This window comes from Drosophila yakuba, chromosome 3R, assembly GCF_016746365.2.
Source record: "Drosophila yakuba strain Tai18E2 chromosome 3R, Prin_Dyak_Tai18E2_2.1, whole genome shotgun sequence".
Classification (NCBI taxonomy): Eukaryota; Metazoa; Arthropoda; class Insecta; order Diptera; family Drosophilidae; genus Drosophila; species Drosophila yakuba.
This window is the reverse complement of record NC_052530.2, coordinates 22,737,085-22,760,464: the sequence shown is the minus strand read 5'-3', so window position 1 is coordinate 22,760,464 and position 23,380 is coordinate 22,737,085. Positions and strand designations below refer to the sequence as shown.

The 23,380-nt window shown below is 44.2% G+C and overlaps 6 protein-coding genes across 7 annotated transcripts; 3 read left to right on the top strand and 3 right to left on the bottom strand.

Moving 5' to 3' along the window:
- Positions 1–11,345: 11,345 nt before the first annotated feature.
- LOC6538025 (ductus ejaculatorius peptide 99B) lies at positions 11,346–11,689 on the bottom strand. Its single transcript, XM_002098524.4, has 2 exons — positions 11,547–11,689; positions 11,346–11,490 (listed from the first exon to the last, which is right to left on the bottom strand). Exons 1-2 carry the CDS (start codon positions 11,650–11,652, stop codon positions 11,432–11,434), a joined length of 165 nt encoding a protein of 54 aa, XP_002098560.1. The 5' UTR covers positions 11,653–11,689; the 3' UTR covers positions 11,346–11,431.
- A 213-nt stretch (positions 11,690–11,902) lies between these two features.
- LOC26536385 lies at positions 11,903–14,472 on the top strand. The gene is made up of 2 exons (XM_039375776.1): positions 11,903–12,057; positions 12,177–14,472. Exon 2 carries the CDS (start codon positions 14,019–14,021, stop codon positions 14,430–14,432), a length of 414 nt encoding a protein of 137 aa, XP_039231710.1. The 5' UTR covers positions 11,903–12,057; positions 12,177–14,018; the 3' UTR covers positions 14,433–14,472.
- Position 14,473: 1 nt separating this feature from the next.
- On the bottom strand, positions 14,474–14,786 carry LOC26535901 (ductus ejaculatorius peptide 99B). The gene is made up of 2 exons (XM_015193125.3): positions 14,642–14,786; positions 14,474–14,586 (listed from the first exon to the last, which is right to left on the bottom strand). The coding sequence occupies exons 1-2, from the start codon at positions 14,745–14,747 to the stop codon at positions 14,534–14,536; spliced, it is 159 nt and encodes a 52-aa protein (XP_015048611.1). The 5' UTR covers positions 14,748–14,786; the 3' UTR covers positions 14,474–14,533.
- Positions 14,787–15,817: 1,031 nt separating this feature from the next.
- Positions 15,818–16,398, bottom strand: LOC6538023 (general odorant-binding protein 99b). The gene has a single exon (XM_002098522.3). It carries the CDS (start codon positions 16,352–16,354, stop codon positions 15,905–15,907), a length of 450 nt encoding a protein of 149 aa, XP_002098558.1. The 5' UTR covers positions 16,355–16,398; the 3' UTR covers positions 15,818–15,904.
- Positions 16,399–18,366: 1,968 nt separating this feature from the next.
- LOC6538021 (vegetative cell wall protein gp1) lies at positions 18,367–22,053 on the top strand. 2 transcript variants are annotated; one of them, XM_002098520.3, is made up of 3 exons: positions 18,367–18,754; positions 20,840–21,112; positions 21,288–22,053. In XM_002098520.3, the coding sequence occupies exons 1-3, from the start codon at positions 18,740–18,742 to the stop codon at positions 21,894–21,896; spliced, it is 897 nt and encodes a 298-aa protein (XP_002098556.1). In that variant the 5' UTR covers positions 18,367–18,739; the 3' UTR covers positions 21,897–22,053. The 2 variants fall into 2 exon arrangements, with proteins under 2 accessions (XP_002098556.1, XP_039231868.1); XM_039375934.2 differs by lacking the exon at positions 18,367–18,754 and adding an exon at positions 20,517–20,661.
- LOC6538020 lies at positions 21,919–22,692 on the top strand. Its single transcript, XM_002098519.4, has 2 exons — positions 21,919–22,271; positions 22,328–22,692. The coding sequence occupies exons 1-2, from the start codon at positions 22,223–22,225 to the stop codon at positions 22,552–22,554; spliced, it is 276 nt and encodes a 91-aa protein (XP_002098555.1). The 5' UTR covers positions 21,919–22,222; the 3' UTR covers positions 22,555–22,692.
- The last annotated feature ends 688 nt before the right edge of the window (positions 22,693–23,380 follow it).

Here is a 23,380-nt window from a genome sequence, read left to right as displayed (position 1 = left end):
TGCAACGCCCCCTTGGCCCTAAAGCACACACTCGCGTTCACACAAATAGGGAGGGGTTTCAAATGAGAGCTAATATTTTAGTACTTTCACATTTGGATACATGTCTATACTGTACTCCAAAATACAGTTTATTATATCTTACCTTTCAAGTATTTAATGTTACCTAAAGGATTCCCTTATTTCTAGACCCTTTTCCAAGTTTCGTGAGTTTTGAAATATTTATAAATTAGATAGGAATCCACAGTTGTGACCCCTTCTGTGTGCCAGCCGACTGGTACATAGTTTGCGTTGTTACTTCGTCCTGTGAGCGGCATGCGACATGTTTCCCCAGCAGAGCCAGGAGCAGGATATCCAGCTTCCAGCTTCCAGCTTTCCCAGCTGGTGGCAAATTTCATTTGAATGTCGTCCAAACTGCTTGTTGGCATTGCAGAGCAGCGGGTGGTGGACATGGCTATATATTTGTATATATGTATACTTGGGCTTGCTAGCGGGTGCCTGGCTGAAACTCAATTAAAATGGCATTTAAATCATGCGATCTTCGTGTTTCGCCAGCACCAAACAGCCCACATCCCACTCTACGGTGAAAAATTCTTGGGCAACTCGAGTCAATCGCCTTGAGAAGCGACCCTTTGTTTGTCGATTGTCGCTTTTGGGTCTGGAATTGTTAATAATTTGTAATGACACGCGCAGTTAACCGAATGCTAATGGTTATCGCCCTTTAAGCCGTAACCGATTTATTATTCCAGCACAAAGGATGCACTCCCAGCAGCCCCTGCATCCTTTGTCTGTAACTCTCGCCCTGGCAGGCGGCACATGTCTGCAATTTACGCTGATTTTTATTCAAATTTCGCTTAGTGTATGAGCTGCTGTAACGAAAAGCGAAAAAATCCGTGGAATAACCCCTGAAAAAACACGGAACTGCGAACTGAAAGATATTTCATATTGAAATTTAATCGCATAGTAAAATACATTGATGGACTTTTGAAGTGCACTACGTTTGGATTTACTTAGATTATAATTACTTGTATATTCATCTTTAAAATCTTATAAATATAACACTGTCAAGTAATTGTAAGCTTAATGCTTCATTTGGACTTTTATTTACAACTCAAATAGGGTGTGCTAGCTGTGAGACCCTTAGACAGGCCTTCGAATTAAGAAATAAAAAAGGATATCAAGGACATTAACGACGCTTCATATAGCGACCGCAACTATGCCAAATGGAAATGTGGAGTAGAAAAAAACTGGCGGGAAAAAACACATTTGCATATTTATCTTTTTTCGGTTATAAGTGCTGGCTGCTAGCTGCTATAACATTAGCATTTCTCAAAAGGATAATGTGCCACCCGGAGACCCAGCACCGCCATTCCTGTCCCAGTCGTTTGGCATTTTTCCACTGGCATCTCCACGCACTCCATCACTCCAGCACTCCTTTCTCCGTTTTCTCCTTTCGCAGGACGAAAAAGGGGGATTTTTGCGAGTGGCAGAGACGCCGAGTGACAAGCATTTGTTTTTTGGGGAACGGGAAACGGGCGTGTGCATGTCCTTAAGGACCTCGTTAACAAAGTTATTTTGTCTTTTATCGCCCGCTGCTCAGTTCTCCGTTCGCTGTTCGCTGTTCTCCAGGATGTCAAAACATAATTCGCCATGTGCGGCATTAACTTCTCGCATTATCAGGCATTTCGATTTGACGTCATGCGTGTGACATAGTACAATTTATATCCTGGCTCGTGTCGGCATCCCGGGCGTATGAGCAATGCCGTCTGCCTTGTCATTCTGTTGCAGCTGGTTCCCATCACGTCTACATATAAATATATAAATGTACATGGAAACACATATCGCATATGGACCTCGCATAGAGGAACCACCTCAATCGCCGCAAGGACTCGCCCACACGCACAATTAATCTTTTGTCGAAGCACTTAATTGAATTGCCCCGTCATTCAGCCCAGCCAGCGAATATCAATTACCAGTACAATTATGTGCACAAAGGAAGGAGGAAGTAGTCCTTGTTTAATTGAATTACAATTTCACAAAAGTACCCACGATATAGATTCCCTGGAAATCGCCTAGCGCTTAGGTGCAGGATGCAACCGCATCGAAATGCAAGACGAAATTCAAGACGCTGCGCCTGCGCAGAAAACCCCAAAAAAAGAACCAATTGCAATTGGCATCGGTTTCTTTTTGGGCTTGGCATCGGCTTGGTCTTGGTATCGGATAATGAAGAATGCTTACAACTTTTTAACACATTGCACAAAGGAGGCGAACAAAGGATCGATCTCACATCGTACTCGTACTCGTAATCGTACTCGTATCGCACAATAAATACATGCAATACATGCGAGTAAATGGCCGAGTCCTTTGTGGGCACTCGCGTGTTCATTGTGATTGCGATTATTGAAATGCGCACATAATGCCAACAAAACGAAGTTATGTGTAAAGTATACATGTACAATGCCCAAGTTTATACCTTCAAGTGATTCGCGCCGGTCCTCCATTGTGATGGCTTCTCGAAACCAGAATCGTTCAATTATACAATCGCCCCGAAAAACGCAGGCGCAGCCCTCGCACAATGGCCGCCGATCTCAGTTGAGGATCACTGAGCGAAAAGCACCCCTAATTGGGGGGGTAAATATTGAAGTGACTGCTCAACATTTAAATAAACTGCAGTTTCTGATTTAAGTTGCTTTCGCTGATAAATAAAGTAACTTCAAGTAAACAGAAATCAATAAAGTAGCTAGTAAATATCGCTATGCAAGACTATTATGATAACTGAGTTGAATATCTTAATCTTAAAGCAAGGTACCCAGTTTGATACTACATACTACTGATAAATATTTAATTGCAGTGTAGAACCCCTGGCCTGGCAGAGCGGGGGCTGGCAGTTGAAGGCGGAGAAGCCGTGGAAGCTCCGGGAAGCACACTCAATTCCAGGAAATTAAATCCTTAAATGCTGCATATAATATACATTAAAATCGGTTTTGTGCTCGAGTCGCGTCCACTTCAGAAGTGACTTGAAATTCAGGCAGATGGAAATACGTTTTATGTAGCTAAATGCGTTTCCAAATTGTGCGGCAAAGAAAAGTAAAAAAACCGTTGTGTGTCGTACATTTTGTATTTAGATTCTGAACTTAACAGGAGTCTTTAACAAAAGTCTTTAAGTTTAATTTAAGTTATCGTACGAATTAGATTACAAATTTACATATTAAAACGGCGTGACTGAATACCAGTTCATATGTATTACTCCTTCTAATGATATAAGTAGAGAGTAAATTCTCAATTAGTGCATTATGAACGCCCCAAGAGCCACTTCACTCACCACATTGTCACAATCCACATTCAATAAATACAAGATAAATTTCAATTTTCAATAATGCCGAAGTTCGCCAGCCAAAGTCCAACCGCCCACAACCGCCCCCTTTTCCCAATACAATACAATGACACTCGAGCATAATTCAAAATGCCAGTTAAACATATTTTCGCATCTCGAGTTCCCCGGGCAGACAAGGCATTTGTGCAAAAGTATTTCAAGCGAAAAATCACACTTTGACATTGTCTGCCCGCCCAGTGGAATGGAGCTGCTAAGTATCTTCGTTTCGGGGTTGCCTTCCTCCGCCAGCTGAACTGGGCGTTTGATCCGCTGGTGTTTCCGGTCAGACGTCGACGGCAGCCCGGCGTAATTATTGCCAATAAACGTCGTCGCGCTCCCAGGACCCACCTTCCCCTCCCACCCACCTTCCCCTTCTTTCGAACGTTTTCCCGGCCAAACAGAACGCCCCTTTTCTGCGACGCGCTGCCACGGGCGCAAAAACACTTTGTAATATTTGGGCCGGGTGGAGAGGTGGATGCCACTCGATTCCGGGATGGCTGCACTGCGAGAAAATATGAAATACTAGGGAAACATAGCCCTACGATTGAGAGTAACATTACAACTTTGAGCACTCAAAGATACTTCAGCTTAGTAGCTCCAACTTTGTATCTTTATCTTAGTATCTTCAAGATAGTATCAGCACCTTAGTATCTTCCACTTAGTATTTTCAACTTAGTATCTTCAACTTAGTATCTTTAACTTAGTATCTTCAACTTAGTAACTTTAACTTAGTATCTTCAACTTAGTATCAGCAACTTTGTATCTTTAACTTAGTATCTTAGTTATTTTAGTATTTCTGTTGTAGTCTTATTAACGAAAGGCAATTGTTATTTAAATACTAGTATCTTCAGTTCATGTATCTTCGCACATAATGGTATGGTATATAAATTTACATTTAATTTGTATTCTCGACAAGATACTTATCCGCAGTGTGGATGCTCGTGTCAAAAAGCAAGGCCGCAATCATTGGTGGGGTGTTTTGTGGGTGGGTGGATGGCCCATTTCTGGTGGTGGATGGATGCGGATGCTTGGCTGTTGGGACACTGGGATGTTGGGATGTTTGGATGCTTCGGCAGTGTCTGTGTCTGTGGGTGACATTCCCGAATTTCATTTGCCAGCGCAGCTCAACCGCAAGCGCCCATCAAATTTCGTCACGGAAAGTGTGTAAATAAGTTCATTACACACATTTGATTGAGAGGGGGACTTGGCCCAGCTCCCCAGCTCCCCAGTTTCCCAGTTCGCATTCGCCAGGATATAAAACTCTGTGGCCAGGTGTCTGGTGTGTGATGCCTGCCCATGGGTAATTAGAAATCAGAATGTATCTCGACTGGCAACACAATCATTTAATTCAATTTACAGGCCACGCTCAACTGACTTTCCCTCAAAATACGAGTTCGCAATGCGATTGAAAAGGTTTAAGGATGCGAGGATGGAGGATGGGTTTGCGGTGGATCGGGCTGCGCATTGTGTGCTCCTGCCCGATGGCCAAGGATAACTGTCTGAGTTTGGCAAGACAAATGGGGGTGCAAATCGCTTGTGGAACTCACTCACTCACTCGCTCACTCATCACTGACCCGAATCGCAGGCGAAAAGCGGTTGCGGATGCATTTAATTTATTATTAGAATTATTTATGGCAAACGTTCGGGGAGGGGCGGGCGATAAAAAGCGGTTATTGTTAAGTTTATTAGATCCGACTGGCGATCCGGAAAGGGGAAAAAGGGGTGCGCAGTGACACAGTGGTTGGCATTTGGCAATCAGATTCAAGGGTACTTGGTAAATTATTCAACTGCAGTTAGGTAAATATCAGTGAGTCGATGAGAAATACAACACAAGATTGATTATGCAGACGTTTATGGTAAAGATACATCTAAGATAGTAGATACCTATATTACAATAAAGACAAATCAGTATAATGTTTATAATATAGTTCCCACTGTACCAAATTCGAGATACAAATTTTTGGGATAAAAATTATGGTTCGGTCGTGGCGAAAAATGATCAAAAACAGCCAAAGCGCATAATTCATGCATCAGATACAAGCTACTTCAGATAAATTGCAGGACCGACAAAATAACGAGCCAAACTGACCACAACAACAATGACTTGACGCACACTTGAGCCTTTGAAAGGATAACAATTTGTCACAAGAGGGAAAATGGAAAAAATGGGAGATGTAGGCACACACAAACACACATTTTGTATCTAACAGCGGGTTGAATTTGTTTTCGATTTGCGTGAAAGTGAAATATGTTTTGGTGACATTAAGCTGACGGAATCAGGATTAGAGGCAGCATCCTGCGAGGACAATGGGACATCGTCGTCCTTTATTTGCGGCACGTGCCCATCTCTCCACTTTCGAGTAAGTAGCGAATTTTTTTAAACATTTGAACATTTGAAAATGTTGTTATCCTTTGCCGCTGCGCTGGAAAGTTATTTAAAATTTAATTTGGCATGCGATTCTCTGGTGTTGGCATATGTCAGCATTTCGTCCTGTAAAGGATTAGCGCCAGCCAACTCATTTCCCTTGGAAAAGCGAAAACTGGAAAACCATCACGATGCCAACTGGCAAATAGCTTTCCTTTCGGCAACAAGGATGCAAGGATGTGCTCGCAAACGCGACAAGTCAGCACATTTTTATGCAAATTTATCTCATTACGTCGGATGCTGGCACTTGCTGTTGCAACGTTATTTTCAGCGTGAATTTAATTAAATTAAATTAAATATTCAGCACATGGCAGTCGAGTCAGGAAAACTTCTACACTTCTGCCTCCATCTTGGCATTGACTTCGGGCCAAGTCCTGGCTTCCTCACTCGTTAATTAATATTTATATTCAATATTCATGCATAATAACCAGGTGTCTAAAAGGAATTAGGCAGTTTGAGCACGTAGAACAAGGTGTTTCGGTGGACGTGTAATTAAAATCGAATGAATCCATACAATTTATGCGAAATAAAGGAGAATTACTATAATATCAAGCCAAGTTTACCACATAATTTAAAAGTATTAAGCCCGCCTTTAAGAAGAAGCCCTTGAGTGCCATTGGTGGCCATAACTCTTGCGTTTCGTGGCTAAAACGCGATTAGAGCACCTAGCTCAAGTGCCAGCTGCTGCCGTCGCCATTTTCGCAGGACCTCGGGACGCGGATCCTTCGGGGATCCTGGAGTCCTTGCTGCTCCTCGAGAGCCAAATGTCGAGACAAAAGCTGCGGCGGCAAGGCAGCAATTATTTGTGGCATTCGCTCAAAGGAATTGTTTGGCTTTTGCTATATCTTTTAAATACAATTTATAAAGCACGCGTCGCTGCACAATGCGAGTGAGTGAGAGGGATGTGAGAGGGAGCGAGAGGGAGTGAGTGGGTGGGAGGGAGACGGGGAAACGCTGCACAATGGGCGAGATAAGAAGGCGGCCATTTTGTTTATGCGCCGCGCACAAAGAAATGTGAAAAGCTGAAAATCTGAAAATCAGAAATAACAGCACAGTCAAGAGGCGGGAAGAAGGATGTGGGGAGTGGGGGGCGTGGCGCCTTCGCCGCTTTTTAGTGCGAAAATAATTGTAAAATGTGCAAATGCAAAAGGTTTCCAGTGTTATTTCCTTTTGGCCACGGCCACACAAAGGTGGCACAATGGAAAGCCGCCACTTCAGGGAAAACTGGCGAGGAAAACTGACGCCTTTGTGGGGATTCGCGGAATCGAGGCAACTCGGCCGCCGACTTTGTGTGTGGTAAAATTGCAATTTAATTGCAGTTAAATTGCTCGCAATTTGCTCAAAAAACCAAAAGGGATCTCTTTCTTCTTGTGAAAAGAGAAATCAGCAAGGTAAACAAGCAAATGAAAATGCGAGCAGGGGCTAAACTAAATGGAGGAACTCGAGTGGTTTTTCATTTCGCAGGCGATTCAGTCGAGTGGAAAAAAGGTTCATCTTGCGGATAGCAATGTATCCAAAGGATGCACAGATCTACACATCTTCTGTGTGTGGGAAGGTTGCACTTGAGATACTCAGCCAGTTGATATCATTATTTGTTTGCCATTTGAACAGGGACATATGTACGTTCAGAGACGAACATGTGTGGAAACGTCCCCGCAGCGTTTATTTTGATTTTATGCCGGAATAAACGCAAATAAACAAATTGGATATCAAAACGACAGGCTCTGGATTCAGAATAGTGGATTTTCCCAGGCCATTGTTGAGTTATGATCCGCAGATAAGTATCTACTAGCTGTTGAGTACGCTAATTGCAGCTACCCCATCTTCTTCTTTCAGACTGTTAACCCCTTCGCAAAAGGACTCACAGGACTCGCAGGACTCGCAGCGAGTGCCGCCTGCAGGCAGCGGATTTATGGGCCTGGCTGCATCACCTTGGTTATTTAATTTGGTTATTGTATTCATTGACACAAAAGCCAAACCAGCCAGCCGCCTGCTGCGTGTTTTTTGGTGCCTTGCCAACTGCCAGCAGCAAATAAGCCCGGAAAACAAAACATCCTCCCATTCCCCCCAATGCACTGCCACAAAAATCGTAAACTAAACAGGGCTCAAACTTATGCATATTACTGCTTGCTAAATTGATTGCAATTCCTCTAAGCATGCGTCTCAATTTTGCTGAAATATATCATCTAAATAACATCAATTAATATATCTCATAATAACTTTAGATATATCTTTTTCAGTGCACACATCCCCACTATTTGAAAACCCACACAAAATCCGGTACTTAGCCAAAGCCGGCAATGTGTTTTAGTTGAGTTTATGAATAAAATTACACAGCAGCAACGGAGGTCAGGCCGCAGAGGTCAGAGGAGCGGATGCGGGGATGTGGGGATCTGGCTCATATCAACGCCAACAATGGATAATAAGCGTATCCACTTAATGGTTGCCAAGGTGCCCAGGTGGTGGAGGTGGAGGTGGAGCAGGAGGAGGCATCACCAGCACTGTGGAGCTGCGAGTGCCAAACCCGCGGTCAAATGCCAGCGAACAATGCCAAATTCTGGGTGGTGTTGTTTGGCTTGGTTGTAGGGGTGGGTGTGGGTGTGGGTGTTGTGTGTGTGTGTTTGGGTGTGGGTGTGAGTACGTGTGTGCCAAAAATCCTTTGGCCGTAATCAAGCGGAAAATAGCACAATGACTATCTACAATATATATCTGGGACAATGGAAGACACTGGCTGCAGGCAGGAGGAAAACTGGCGATTGTCAGTTGAAAAACAAAAGGCATTTTCCACCCACACCGAACAGTTAATCAGTGCGCAAGGGGGCGGCGCAGCGTTCGGTTGGCAGGGGGGCGTGGCATTGCGTACAAGCGAAACAGACCAAACTGTTACAAGAAGTCGATGCGATGAGGAATCGAGCAATCAGCGGGTGGATTGAAGAGTTCCCGAACAAAGGGTGTTCGAAAATGAGCGGAAAGTAAAGTATAGAAATGATTTATAATGAAAATTTGTTTAGTATTGCATATGCAGCTTCAAAATGGCAATAACTTGAGAATACCATTTTTGCAAATTAATTTATATATTTTAATTACCACCCTCGTGCTGAGCAAAATATCAATAAGTTGCAGACAAAGTGTAGCCGTCTCACTCGCCCTTCGAAAAGGACCTCCACTTGTCTCAAAATTCGCATTCACATTGCGCATACGCCACATTGGCCACCGAAAGTATACAAGTTCCATATGTGTACCATATGTGCAATTGCATGTGAGTTTGTTGCTGACTGCAATTGTTGCCTTTGACTTGAAGTGCAGACATTCCGGGGATGATTATGCGGGTGCCTAACTGACATGTGATTAGGAGTAATTGGACTCTTATGCTGGAATAGCTTTACACAAAGATTAAACTTAATTGGATATTCTATTTTGTGTCAATAGAGAAAAGCGACTTTGATTGAATGCAAAGCAATTAATATTTTTGTGTACCAACTATTTAATGTGCTTGAGACGAGATAAAATGTCGAGTTCTGCGAAAAGGGGCACTGCATTCTTGCAAAAATATTTCCGCAATTGCATTTCGCTGCCAAGTTCTGCTAATTGCTCGCCCGCTAATGACTCTGTGCGAAAGGAATATCCTGGCCACTAACTGCCGGCCACGCCCATCGTGGGACACGGGACACGGGACACGGGAAAACCCGTATCCACCTCGCTTGCCAACTGCCATTTGCGGCAAGTAAGCGCAATTAATTAACAACCCAGGCGATGGCATTAAAAGCGGGACAGGGAATAGAAAAAAATTATACAAAATGTTGGTACTCCATAATGGAGCGGCGGTGGTCGCGATGTCCCCGCCCACGGTCACGCAGAGTTGGCCAAAGAAAATGCTGCTTAATGCTGAATTAATTCCAATTACCACAGTGCCGCCTGCTCCTGCATCCTGCATCCTCCATACCTCATCCTTCATCCTGCATCCGCCATCCTTGACCATCTCGACCAGCGGACGAGCACTCTCAGCGGACTGGCCAGTAATTTAGCCGCTAATGCGCGGAGTGCGGCCAACAAAAGCCGCCGCACGCGCTGACCTCCAGCTCAGTCCGTGTCCGGCTTACCCAGTACACTGCCCCAAAAATGTGACTGAGTTGTGCTATAAGTTGTTCAAAACAATCGTTTACGTGCGACTGAAGTAAGCCGCTCTAAAAGCAAACATTTATATGGATCCAAGTATTTGTTGTATTGTGCTTAAGCTAGTTCGTTTTTTTCCAGTGCAGCCCCTCCCAATCGCCACTCTGCATTGCCATGGCCTTTTGTGCGAGGTTTTAACATGAAATTATTTCATATAAAAATTTCCCTCTTTCGGCCGGCCATCGGCCACTTGTTTGGCTTTCAGAAGATTCACTAATTAATTATTAATTAAGTTGGAAAAATTGCCAAACAACACCAACGCCCCCCACCCGCCACGCCCATCTGCCTGCTGAGCGAAATGAAAGATGCCTTTGCATTCGGTTTGAAACTTTTGAAAGTATTCCAATTTTCTAGCATTTTCTCGTCCGCTTTGCGCCGAACTTTGTGGGCGGAAAACTTTCGAGCGAGCTGGAAAAACTTTTGGTGCAACGTGTCGCCGCTCTCCCCATAATTTCCCCCATGGCCAAAAGTTTTTACTGTCGCATTTCTCCGACTCCCGAGAAGTCGGCACTAAAATGCAGGACTAAAGTTGCAGTGGCAAGGAAACCCCCATCGTTAGCAGGTCCTTGGCGGGATAAAAAGAAGCTGCTACTGCTGCTGCTGCTGCTCCTGGCCTGGCTTAAACAAAAAGCACGTGTCCTGCGAAGCGCTTTTCATCACGCAACGAAAATCAACTCAACTCAACTGACCTTCCAGCTCGGACAGAGCAGTCCATGTGCAAATTGAAAGCGGCAAAAACATACGAGTCGGAAAAAAAACGGAAAAAGGAACTGGAAGCTGCTCAGAAAAGCGCAAACATTTATATTTAATTGGTGGTTTGTGCTCGAGAAGTGGCCGCCCCCCGGTGGCCTTGTGTCTACCCAATTGAGTTTCAAAGTTGCAATTAGAGCAGCCCGAATGAACGACTGCCCATTTTCCGGGGGCTGTGGAAAAGTGGGTTGGGTGACTGGGTGGCTGGGTGGCTGGGTGGCTGATGGGTCAGTTGAACTGCTGGCTGCTGCACTGAATGGAAACAGTTGAGTCCTGGTCGATGCGGAGGTGGGAAATGGATGGATGTGGGCAACTCGGCGGAGAAACAATGCGCTTTGAAAGGAAACAAGTCGCAGACCATTAAACTCGAAAGGCATTTTTCTATGCACAACGTAAAGTGTTCTTATTTGAATGGACATGGCGGTCAGGATTGTAAAAAACCATAAACCATAAAAGCAGGAATGTTACAAAGAGCTTTGCTGAATGTAAACCGTTTGCAAAATCACCCAGAAGCTGCTGAGATTGTGTAAATACATGTATTCATCTTTAAACCTTCTAGGTTCTGCGATGTAATTCATAGTAATTCATTGCACAAACGGAACAATAAAATACAAGTGTGATGGAAAATAAAATTCATGCGTATCTAAGTTTATTTGCGTAAGATCCATTGGCGGATCTTGGCAATCCCAATTGTTTATTATAAAACAATGTGCTTATTTTCTGCATCTGCCACCCCAGGCGGGTCCTAGGTTCAGTTTGCACCACTGTTCCACTGTTCAAAAAACGTAATCAGCAGGGCACTGAAAAGGCAATATTTAAACCACTTACATTTCTTCTGACTTTCAATCCACGCAGGATCAGTTCTATTCTGGGAGACGGCCATTCCCAGGAGAGAGGCCAATATGACCAAGAGCAGGAACACCGGGGTCTTCATGATGGATTGGCAATGATTGCGTTATACCAATACGAAGCATTTGCCCTACCATATATATCCAAAAAGCTAATTGACTGGCATATGCCATGGCATGCCCAGCTAATAGGAGATGATATGTAAATCGAGGGGGGAGCAAATGTATTCCTTTCCTATTAGCAAACTTCGTGTGGCCTCAAAAAGTAAGTAGTAATTAAGGATAGGTAATTTCTACGATGAAATTCATAGTAGTCATAATATTTTTGAAACTTAAGCTTGAGAGCAAAGGGAGTTCAATGTCATAACTTGTACAGATTTGGATTCTCAAATGAAAGGGTTACTTTTGGCCACAGTTCGCTTAGAATTTTGTAAAAATGGGACATAAATCGTTAGCTGAGAATATTAGCTTCTCAAAGCAGTCTGCACAACGTAAAGTGATTTTATTTGAATTCCTCCCATAAAGGGAGGAATGTTACAAAGAGCTTTGCTGAATCTAAACCATTTGCAAAATCACCCAGAATACATGTATTCATCTTTAAACCTTCTAGGTTCTGCGATGTTATTCATAGTAATTCATAGCACGAATTCATCGCGAAAAAACAATCACCGTGAAGTCAAAGGAACTGAGGTTTGCCAATCCATTTACTTCGATTCATTCGCCCCTGATCCATGGAAACTCTTTGAAACTAAGTACTTAATGCTGCCTGGCAGGCAAACTAACGCAATCTCGACACGAGCAAAGCTAAATGGAAATGAAAATGAAAAACCGAATTGAATTTACCTTGCCTTTGACTATTTCGACACTTGTGCGGTGCCACGCCCACTTTTGTGGATCAGCAAATGTGCCAAGTGTTTGCGGATACACTGGGAGAAATATGTAATTGCAAGGCATAATACTTTCATTTGATTATAGCACATAAGCTGATTAGGTGACTTCAAATCCCTTTATAGTCCCACTTCTTACTGCTGTTTATAAAAACTAATTTAATATTAAGACTCATATTAAACTGAAATGTAATATATTTTCTCTCTGTTTCCTGGCTGATGGCTTTCCCTGCGTTCAATGACGAATGCCGACTTGGCGATGATGACTTCTTCTTTACACGACATTTAATTGAGAAATAATTGAATAGGTCGCGTCAAGTGTTTGTTTGGCGTTTGGCGTTTGGCTGGCTGAGGTCTGGGATGTGGAAAATGGAATACGGATGTGCCATATATGCTGGAATATGGTGAAATATGGTGGCTCCGGGGGGATTCGGGGATTGGGCTTGGATTCCCGGAGAGGTCTGGCTTTTGGGCGAAATTAGCTTTGTCAAATGCGGCTGACATGGGCCGTGTTGAGTGGTGCGGAAAGGTCTATTGCAGCGTGAAAACGCCACTGCGAGTTGTTTAATGAAGTATCACAGTCGGCGGAGAAAGTCGAAGACCCTTCGATGCCTCACTTCCCAATCTCCATGTGCGATTTGCGATTTCCCACCACGGAAAACAAAGCCCATGGAGGCAGTCAAAGGAAAGGTGGAAAAAACACACACGGCCACAAAGGCGAATACACGTGTGATTGCAATCTCCAGCAATCGTCCTTCAGTTGGGCGCAGAGTGGGCGGGTCCTGAGTCCTGTATCCTGTAGCCTGTATCCTGCATCCTGGGAACTTGTCGCCCTGCGCAGTCAGCCGCGCACTTATAATTGCAGTTGCAGTTTAGCCGATTTCATTGTGGATAGAGAACTGCATCGCTTAATCAGGCAAATGAAGAAGGTGCAAGTAAGTAGATGGAATGTATGCGAAAGTATACAGAAATTACCAGAAGAATATTGCATGCTAATTGCTTTATAAAGTATATTCCACAGAAACAGCTCAAAATTGCAGTTTACAAAGGAAAGTTTAGCTGAGGAGCACAATAATTGCTTTTCACCTCTCCAACAATCTAGAGCAGCAGAATAGGTCACATAATTACCTAACTCTTTATCCTACCAATCCCGGTCTCTATCTATACATCCACCAGCAGGAAAAACACCAGACACCATTCATTAAATATGATTTTCATCTTAATCGCGCTGTTTACCGAAACGTGACTGTAGATCACAACTGCCCAGTCACTCGACCATTCATGAACTTGAACTCGCATCCCAGTGCAGGTGTACTCGAATTATGGAACATTTTGAGACACAGCATCGTTTTAGAGTTTTTTAAAGACTCCGATTACGTCACACCAGATGTTCCCGCGCTGACAGCAATTATAGCGGCCAGTAGACGCATTTTCCATGAATTCTAGGCTAGTGCCAATGCCGCTTCGAGAACTGGTTTCCCTAGTCTTCCCAGAGCGATCTATAAAACAGCCGTGTTCACTGGTGAACTGTGTCCACTAACAAACCTAAAGCTGTCGCATACGCAATGAATCACTTGAGACTGGAGATCATCTGCTGGAGCTGCCTGCTCATTATGATGGCTGCTGGGACGGAAGCGGCTTCGGTTTGGAAGCTACCCACCGCGGAAATGGTCTACGAGGATCTGGAAAGGTGTCGCCAAGAGGGCCAGGAAGAGGATGCAGCCACCCTGAGGTGTTTGGTGAAGAAACTGGGACTGTGGACGGATGAGAGTGGCTACAATGGCAGGCGGATAGCGAAGATCTTTGCCGGGCACAACCAGATGGAGGAACTGATGCTGGTGGTGGAGCACTGCAACCGGAAGGAGCGGGACACGGGCCACCTGGATGACTGGGCCTTCCTGGCCTACAGGTGCGCCACTTCCGGCCAGTTTGGCCATTGGGTCAAGGACTTTATGAGTCAAAAGGAAGCGGAACAATGAAATACAAGTGTGATGGAAAATAAAGTTAATGCGTATCTAAGTTTGCTTGCACCATTGGCGGATCTTAACAATCCCAATTGTTTATTATAACAACAATATGCTTATTTTCTGCATTTGCCACCAAAGCCGTGTCCCAATCTGCACCACTTTTCAACTGTTCAAAAAATGTAATCAGCAGGGCACTAAAAAAGGAAGTTTAAACAACTTACATTCCTCCTGAGTTTTCTGCCTTTCCGCTTCAGTTCTATTCTGGGAGACAGCCATTCCCAGGAGGGAGGCCAATATGACCAAGAGGAGGAACACCTGGGTCTTCATGATGGATTGGGAACGCAACGAATGTGTTATACCGATACAAAGCGTTTGTCCTACCTTATATATCTAAATAGCTAATTGACTGGCATATGCCATGGCATGCCCAGCTAATAGGAGATGATATGTAAATCGAGAAGATGCTCTATTCAATTACACTTCACTCCATGTACTCCATTCCTATTAGCAAACTTCGTGTGCTCTCAAAAAGTAAGTACTAATTTAGGATAGTTAGCAGCTACGATTTAATTCATATCAGCCATTTGCATTGCTCAATATGTGACGAACCATAGCTTGAGAACAAAGAAAGTGGGATGTCATACCCCGTACAGATTTGGATTCTCAAATGAAAACGTGTTTTTTTTGGCCGCAGTCCCTGAAGAATCTTCTAAAAATGGGACACAAATCGTTAGCTGAGAATATTAGCTTCACAAAACAGTTGGTAATTTGGCTGTGCGCCCCTTTTCACCAATTACAGCCAAAAGAAACCGAAGAAAAATATTATATTTTGCCAAAATTCGTTTTTCGATTTTTCGCCTAAAAATAATCCGTTTTTTTGGCATAACACAAAAAGTAATGCACCGAAACTGAAATCTCCTGCATTATTAAACTCGTAAGAAATTGCAAAATCAATTTTGGTTTTCATCTGGCATTTTTAAATTTTTGCCATTTTTCGCAAAAAATTATGATCTAACTCCTTTAAAAATAAGAAAAAATTTGCAAAATTTTAAAATGTCCTAAATCTTCTAAAACGGGATGGGAATGTTTAGCTGTGGTCATTAGCAGCTCAAAACAGTATGTTTCTTAATTCTGGGACTTTTTTCGACAAAGTTACAGGCAAATGGAACAAAATACAGGATATATGCAAAAAATAATGAGTTTCTAGTATAAACTGGTCAAAATTAAATCTCCAATCAATTTGCAATTTAAATTGCAATTAATTTAGCAATTTAATTTAGCATCAAAAGCATGAGTTGGCTTAGTATGCACTGGCGCCATCTGTTACTGAGAAGCGGCGAGGTGCATTGAAATAGTTTACGCCAACGAACTCAAGAGATAACTAGATAGTAAAAACATTTAGGCCGTTAAACAAATAATTTATTTACGACTTGAACTTTAGACAAGCGATCAGATGGTTCTGGATGGCTGCATCCCAGCTCCTTTTAGACCTTGACGCTGTGCTGCACCAGCTGCAGGTTGGAGTTCATGAAGCACATGCCGGCGTGGTAGGCCTTCGAGCAGGAGTCGCCCTCCTTGGAATGACTGTCGGCACAGTGGGCGATCTTCTGGTGCATCTCGTCCGATTCGTGCACATCGACTCCAGGGCCGGCCAACTGGATGTGGATCTTGTGGACATCGAATCCGTGCTCGGTGTCGTAGAAGCCGAACTTCTGGAAGATGCACTCCAGGTAGCAGTGTGTCACCGCGTCATCGGGGTACTGCCACTTCTTGTACTTCTCCACGAGCTCCTCGCTGGCGTGAACCTTCTCCACGCACTGGGTGCGATAGTTGGTCAGATCCTCGTGGGTCTTCACCACATAGTCGTGGTGATGGTGATGGTGATCGGCCACGGCAAAAGCCAGACCCAAAAGAAGAACAATAAGGACCTTCATGCTGATGTCTTTTACCGCTTCGCAACTGCAACTGCATTTTTTGGGCAGCTCAACAGTCGTTTTTATAGACACCGTACCCTGCGAAGCAATCAAAGTGAAATTAACCTTCTATCGGGTCGATTTCGGGTGATTGACTGGCACACCGATTACCCTTATCAAGGGCCAAAGGCCCCCAAGCAACGATGGGAGCAGCTGCCAGATGCCAGACTCCAGATGCAAGGCTATCAACAAGTCTGAATCACAGCTTATCACAAAAATGTGACGTGACTTTGACCAAATTCCAATTGAAGCAAAGTTTCAAACTGAACTGGCGCCATCTGTCGTCAGGTGGCGAAACCGGGAGATCGAGACTTGGCTAGTTCAAGCAGTGGCGCCATCTGTCGTTTAGCAGCGAAAGCAAAATCAGTGAGAACGAAAACAAACAATATTCTTCGTTTTTCGTGTTGGCCTCAGCAAATAGCTTTTATTAGACCTTTTCTTTGTAGCTATTTGAAGATAGATGATGGAATATTTATAAACCAGTGAAATGAATTGCATTGTGAAGCAAACATCTAGGCTTGGGGTCAGCGGAGTTCGTAGACTCATTGTGCCAATCAAAACAGAAAAAGGGAAAGCGAAAGCGAAAGTGCGTCCGACAGTCAAGGGGAAAATCCGCCCACCACAATGGTCCATCAAACAGCCCCAGCAGATCTCAAAGTTTTCGGGACTGACCCCACTGAGCACTCAGCACTCAGCACTCAGGAAACCCCACAACTTGCAGCACGAGTGTGGGTGAGGACCGGATCGGATTGGATCGGATAACTCTTATCACCTTTTGACTGTGAACGTGACTGCGCCAAATGAAAACAAACTATCATGCTGCAGATGGAGCTGTGCACTCGCAGAAAAACTATAAGTCTTCAAAGTAGCAAATTCCCTTAAAAACCTAAGGCTTGCCTACTTTAGATTCAAAATAAAAGAGTTACTTGCTTGGTATGCATAATTAAAACTTCATTTTATCTTACAAGTTAATAGTTTTTCTCCCAGTGTCAGCGCAAATATAAACCTTGTTTAACAAACAATCTGGAAAACAGCAGAGAGTTGAGGGCCCGTCAGCTAGCGAAGAATGACTAAAACCTGACTTTTTATGGTGCACAATGAACAGCCATTCTGAACTTTGCAACGAAAGTGAAACCCGTCAGCGCGTTTGTTTTGGCCGAGAATAAAGACTTGTTGTGACCACAACTGCCAATTGACAATTGCATTTCCCGAGTGTCGAGAGCTGAACGAATTCCTAGCCCAGTTGGCCGTTCATTACGCCCCTATTCTACACTTTCGCCGGGTTTACTGCATTCATTTGATGCCGCCGAGCACTTAAATCGAAGCTAATGAAAACACCGCCTCCAATGGAAAAGCATTTGGATTTGTTCAGATTGTGCTTTAGTTTCCATTCACTCGACTGGGGGCATACCCTGGGAGAAACGAAGCTGGAATATAATGGAGAAAGATGTGAAGTTATTTGCGAACTGCATTAGACATCAGTTCCCTTTATGTGCGGACACCAGGGCGTATGAGCAATAATTCGTTTTGTTATACCTAATATTTAATCCTTTGCTGTTAACTTTATTTACCCATTGCGATTCCAGTTAGAGCTAGTTGTTAGAAGTTATTAAGTTCATTTTTATTATTCTTGAAAAGCCGTAAAAAAGGCATTACACCCGGTGCAAGGCTAGCTGAAAGTAGGCCAACTCCAAGAAGTTCCTGTTCGTAGGCCCATAAAAATGGCCCAAAGCCAACACAGATGTTTATTTGCAAGCCTTTTAGCCAGCTTTTCATTGCCAGCACTATGGCCACCATGGCCACTATAACCACTGGTGCCACTGCCACTGCTATCGAAGGTATAAAAGGTTGCCCATGGAGCGCGCCCAGCGTCCGCTCAAAGTCGCCAGAAACCCACTGAAACCACTGAATCCACTGTAACCCACTGAAACCCACTGAAACGCCACTGAAAACCAAGAAACGCGCGTGCGCAGCCGCAGAAAGAGTCAGTCGGTCGTCGGCAGTCTCCGCGTGAAGTCAACTCAACTGAATCCCACTCAAGTCGGCCGTTGGCCCAACTGTATTGAATTGAAATCGTGATCTGTGTTCTCCGGAGTGAACTGCATTTCATGCACATTATCATTGGCGCAGCAACTTGTTTTCAAAGTCATTCCGTGTCGGCGGCCAGTCGCTAAACAAATTGTGCATTTTTAAAGACTGGCAATTGCCTGTGCGAATCAGACCAGACACTTTATGACATATTTTTTTGGATTTTCTGGAGCTTCCTGACACTGCGTGCATCACCTGCATACGTAAATCCAAGGAAACAGTTCACAAGAAGAGGGAAAACAAAAGCACACGGCCAATATGCAAATGGAAAAGGTAAGCGGCGTCTGTGATGACTTTATTCACTGATTTATCATCGAATTAAATACCCATCGAGTTATACAAGGGACCTTTTAGTGGCCACACTTTCTGGGAACTTTCACTTTCGTTGGCCAGTCTAAGATTCAATCAAAGACTCAGCTCGAGATCCAGTTTAGACTCAGGTTTAAGGTTACGCCACTGCCATCAATCGCCTTTGAACTGGTCTTAGCCATGAATCCAACGCCATTTGCCTCTGAGTCAGCCGCCAACTGGCCAATGTGCACATGCAGGCCACTGAGCACCAAGAGAATGGCTAGAACCATGTGGCTGGAACTGCGAACTGCGATTCCAAGAAAAGTCCTAAAATGGTAGAAAAGCTCATAGGCGAAGATTTAAATACCTTTTAATTCACTTCTTATTTGTGCCATATATGACATATTAGCGTTTAAAATGGTACAAAAGGTAATATTCAAATTTAATGACACAAGTTTTTCCGAGCTTTTCTATATTATGATATACTGAACTTTACCGACGTATATTCTCTAATTAAGCAAATTACTTTGATTGAAATACAAATAGCAACAATTAAGCAATTACAAAACTGAACAACTATCCATCAAGCAATTTATTTGTTTTTCAAGCCACTTTTATCACTAATCATTGAAAAACCAAGTCAAACTTGGCAGAATCTCACTTCTAAGTATAAGTATCTATGGGTCAAGTAGGCTCGTCACTGAATCTTCAATCCCCACTCCACTGACACCTCCGAGTGACCACCCACCTGGATTTCTCGGCTCGGAACTGAGCCACCACTGAGCCTATGGAAACACCCATGGCCAAGAGGCGACGCCGAGCCATTGAACCATTTGGAACTATCACTTTTAACGCGCCTCACCATGTGGCACTCGAGGTGGCCCAATTTCGTGGCTTGGAGTGCACTTGATCACCGATTATTGTCTGCTGATTCGAGCGGCATCCATTTAATTTCACTGCTGCCAGATGCCCACGAAATCGAAAACGAAATCGAAGCTAGAAACTAAAAAAATAAAAAAGGAAAAGCGTTGAAAATTGCTCCCTCGCAGCGAGGAGAAAAGATCACGGCCATCGCGAGTGGGTGAGTTGTGGAGGAAAGTCAAAGTGAAATGCTTGGAAAGCAAGGCAAATTGCCAGTCAGTCAGTCAGTCAGTCAGTCAGTTTGTAAGTCTCTTGGACCACAAACAACAATAGCAATAGAGCAATCCAAGGAGGAGGGCGGCCCAGCCCCACCCGACTTGGATGTCTGGGTAATCCAATAGCGGCAATTAGAGTGCGGCCTCCGGGGATCCGGAGATCGGGGGATCAAGATCAGAAACGCGGTCACAGTTCCGCAGATCGCTCCACTGCATTTCCATGCTCCAGTACCAGCTGCAGTGGCACTGGTGCCACTCCTCCTCCTCCATGGGCAACTCGTCTAACCGGACCTAGAGACTCCATCTCTCCGAGGAAAAGGCTTTGGCGCAGCTCCACTTGAACCCGTGCACTGCGTGAAAAGACAAAAGAGTTTGCTCTCAGAAGAATCAAGAATCTAGATACCTGCTCCCTATATATGAACTTGATAAAAGTTCTTTGTAGAGCATTTTCGCTCAGTGTGAGGTAGCAACACCGTCCGGTTCGATCGGCTACTCCGTAATCCAATTAAAGGAACAATCTACATTTCAATTCAAAACTAATGAAGTGTAGAGAATTCGCAACAAAGGCTGACATGTGTTGATTGTTTCGGCGACTGCAGCGCTGGTATTTGAAAGTCGTGGGTTTCTTCTGGCCGGGTAGTCAGTTTATATACCATACCTATGTGCTATATAAGTTTCATAGCCATTACTAACAAGCTTCCCTGTAGAGCAGCCAGAGCTCCAGCTACCCAACTTCCGTCCAAACAACACATTGTGCGTAGTCCAAACAATTCGTTGATTGATTGTCGATATGGCGATCAATTAGACAGATTCAGATTATGATTTTCATTGATTGCCATCCAGTGGTAGTGACAAAACCCAGGGACAGCTGTCAATGTTCACCGGAATCTCTGTGTATTTAACCGCCAATTTCGATTTCTATTCTTCGCAGCACACCATTCTGATTCTCCTGCTACTGGCACTGATTCTTTGCGCCGATTCTTCGCAAGCCGCCCGTCGCCTCAGGAAGAAGCCCAAGGTCTACAACGCCCTTATCACCACCGACGAAAACCTGACCTCCAGTCGCGCCTACCCGGTCATCCAGCCCACCATCCACGAGCCGGGCTACGCCCCCTTCGGACCCTTCAATCCCTACGGCTTCTACAGTCCTCCGATCGTGAGGTTCGGCCAGCCGATTGTCCCCGGATTGGCGCCCAACGAGAGGGTAGGTTTACATGTACTTATAATACCTATTAGGAATTCTTTAATAGGTATTAATAGGTAAAAAACTGGGGTTCTATAAGCTCACTTCATCTAGCAACTCAAAGACGTCTATTTTCGGGAATAATCCGCACTCAAGAAAATAAAGTAATATTACAATTAAAACCCTAATATTACAGCTTCCGTACCCACTGCCAACCGCCGCCCAGTATCCCGCTGGCTATGCTCCATATGAGCCCCAACAGCCCGTGGAGACGCCAGTGGAGCAGCAGCCCCAGGCGGCGTCGCCACCGGGTGCAGTGGAGCGACAGGAGATGACCAAGGAGCAGTTGCCGCTGCCACTCAATCAGCACGGACTGCCGCCCATGCTGATTCCACTGCCCTCCCAGTTCAGAGGACAGCCCATGCACCTGCCGCCCTATCCGTACAGCCAGTACCCAGTGGTCTACGATCAGGCGGGCTTCATCAGGCAGAACTACCTGCCGCCGTACGACTACTACCCCACCCAGGGCTATCCCGTGCGTGGGGCCACCTTGCCGCGTGCGGACCAGGAACAGCCACTGAATCCCGTCCAGAATGAAGTTCAGCCACAGCCACAGCCGCAACCACTTCCGCTGGAGAATCTGGAGCCGGCGCAGCCCAGCTTCGAGGATATTCGCAATGGATCGGAGAGCAAAAACAGCGCGGTGCCGGATGTTCCACCTCCGCCAATACCCTCCGGACCCAAGCGTCCACGTCCCGCGGAACCTGAACTGGCAACTAAACCGGAAGCGGAAGTGGACAACTGATTGGAAGCCAAGTGAGGCCGGTTGCCCAGATTGCACACACGTATTTATTACCATTTCGCTTAGGCATAATATCGATTTGATTGTACAATGTCGCCCTAACCCGTAAGCTAAAGTAAGAGTTCATTCAGAGATAACGAATAAAAAATGTAAAATCGCACTGGCGGTGATTGAACTTGGATGGGTGTCCAGTTCCCCTGGGATTCATCCAGGGGATGATTTCGCTTACGACGGGGAATTGGGAGCTGTTTATCTCAGCTCTGATGCGACTATAAAGGCAGTCGGCTGGCCGGCAAAAGTTGCAGTTCACATCGAACGGGGTACTCAGAATGAAGCTGGCACTGCTCCTGATCCTCTGCTGTTGCCTCATCGGCATGGGTGAGTAACCACTTTGGTCTTTGCATTTCCAATCCACAATAATATCCGCTATGCAGCCCTTGGTGACGCGGTTGTGGTGACCAAGCCTCCGTTCATTCGCAGTCGCTACAGCTTGCGTTGGAAGAAGACAACCTCTGTGGCGCCGGAGGTGGTCACTGCTTCCGGTGGGGCCATCATTCACACAGTCACCACCACCGACCATCCCAAGCTGGCCACCTCCACGGCCAGTTCGGACTACGACTACTACGGCAATGGGGAGACGGAGAATGTGGTGCACAAGTAATACCACAAGTAATATAATGATATATAAATTAACTCGCAATATAATCAGCACGGTTTAAAGAGCGTAACAAAGAAATAAACTGTATATCATATATATAAATAATATATTTATTAGGAGTCTTAGAAATTCAAATTAAAATTAAAATTTTGTTTATAAAAAATAATCCGTTTTTTTCGATAGCAGTAAAAATAGTTGTCCAAAAGTGGAATGCCAAGTTATGGCGAAAATGCCTATTGAAAATATCACATTTTTGACAAAAAAATTGTTTTTCGTTTTTTTTATAAAAAATAATCCTTTTTTTTCGATAGCAAAAAAAATACTTTTCCAAAAGTGGAGTGCCATACCTCGTTGAATTCGTTACAAAATTCCCTATCGATCCATGTGCATACATTGAAATGCTAATTTTTGGCCATTTTTCGCAAATTTTGATGATGGTACCCCTTATCAAAAATGCAAAAATTTGACAATTTTTTTTTTTTCAAATATCGAAAAAGACGGGATAGACATAGTTAGCTGTGTTTATTAGCAGCACAAAACAGTCTTTATTTTAGCTGTGGGTCCATTTTTGGCCAAGTTATGGCGAAAATGCCGATTGGAAATACCCAATTTTTGGCAACATTTTTTTTTTGTTTTGTTGATAAAAAATAATCCGTTTTTTTTCGATAGCAGTAAAAATAGTTGTCCAACAGTGGAATGCCATACCTCGTTGAATTCGTAACAAAACTTCCTATCCACTTGTGCTCAAAAAAGAAAAATGTAATTTTTTGCCATTTTTCGCCAATTTTGATGATGGTAGTTGTCCAAAAGTCTTGACTTTAAACAGTTA

What these genes read in the sequence shown, in the direction of transcription:
- LOC6538021 (XM_039375934.2), top strand. Translation starts at nt 20,569, where the DNA reads ATGTGCTATATAAGTTTCATAGCCATTACTAACAAGCTTCCCTGTAGA. An exon ending in TTCCGTCCAAACAACACATT is followed by an intron (nt 20,662 to 20,839) that starts GTGCGTAGTCCA and finishes TATTCTTCGCAG; the next exon opens with CACACCATTCTGATTCTCCT. An exon ending in GATTGGCGCCCAACGAGAGG is followed by an intron (nt 21,113 to 21,287) that starts GTAGGTTTACAT and finishes CTAATATTACAG; the next exon opens with CTTCCGTACCCACTGCCAAC.
- LOC6538025 (XM_002098524.4), bottom strand. Translation starts at nt 11,652, where the DNA reads ATGAAGACCCCGGTGTTCCTGCTCTTGGTCATATTGGCCTCTCTCCTG. An exon ending in GATTGAAAGTCAGAAGAAAT is followed by an intron (nt 11,491 to 11,546) that starts GTAAGTGGTTTA and finishes TTTTTTGAACAG; the next exon opens with TGGAACAGTGGTGCAAACTG.
- LOC26536385 (XM_039375776.1), top strand. Translation starts at nt 14,019, where the DNA reads ATGAATCACTTGAGACTGGAGATCATCTGCTGGAGCTGCCTGCTCATT.
- LOC6538023 (XM_002098522.3), bottom strand. Translation starts at nt 16,354, where the DNA reads ATGAAGGTCCTTATTGTTCTTCTTTTGGGTCTGGCTTTTGCCGTGGCC.
- LOC26535901 (XM_015193125.3), bottom strand. Translation starts at nt 14,747, where the DNA reads ATGAAGACCCAGGTGTTCCTCCTCTTGGTCATATTGGCCTCCCTCCTG. An exon ending in GCAGAAAACTCAGGAGGAAT is followed by an intron (nt 14,587 to 14,641) that starts GTAAGTTGTTTA and finishes TTTTTTGAACAG; the next exon opens with TTGAAAAGTGGTGCAGATTG.
- LOC6538020 (XM_002098519.4), top strand. Translation starts at nt 22,223, where the DNA reads ATGAAGCTGGCACTGCTCCTGATCCTCTGCTGTTGCCTCATCGGCATG. An exon ending in CTGTTGCCTCATCGGCATGG is followed by an intron (nt 22,272 to 22,327) that starts GTGAGTAACCAC and finishes TCCGCTATGCAG; the next exon opens with CCCTTGGTGACGCGGTTGTG.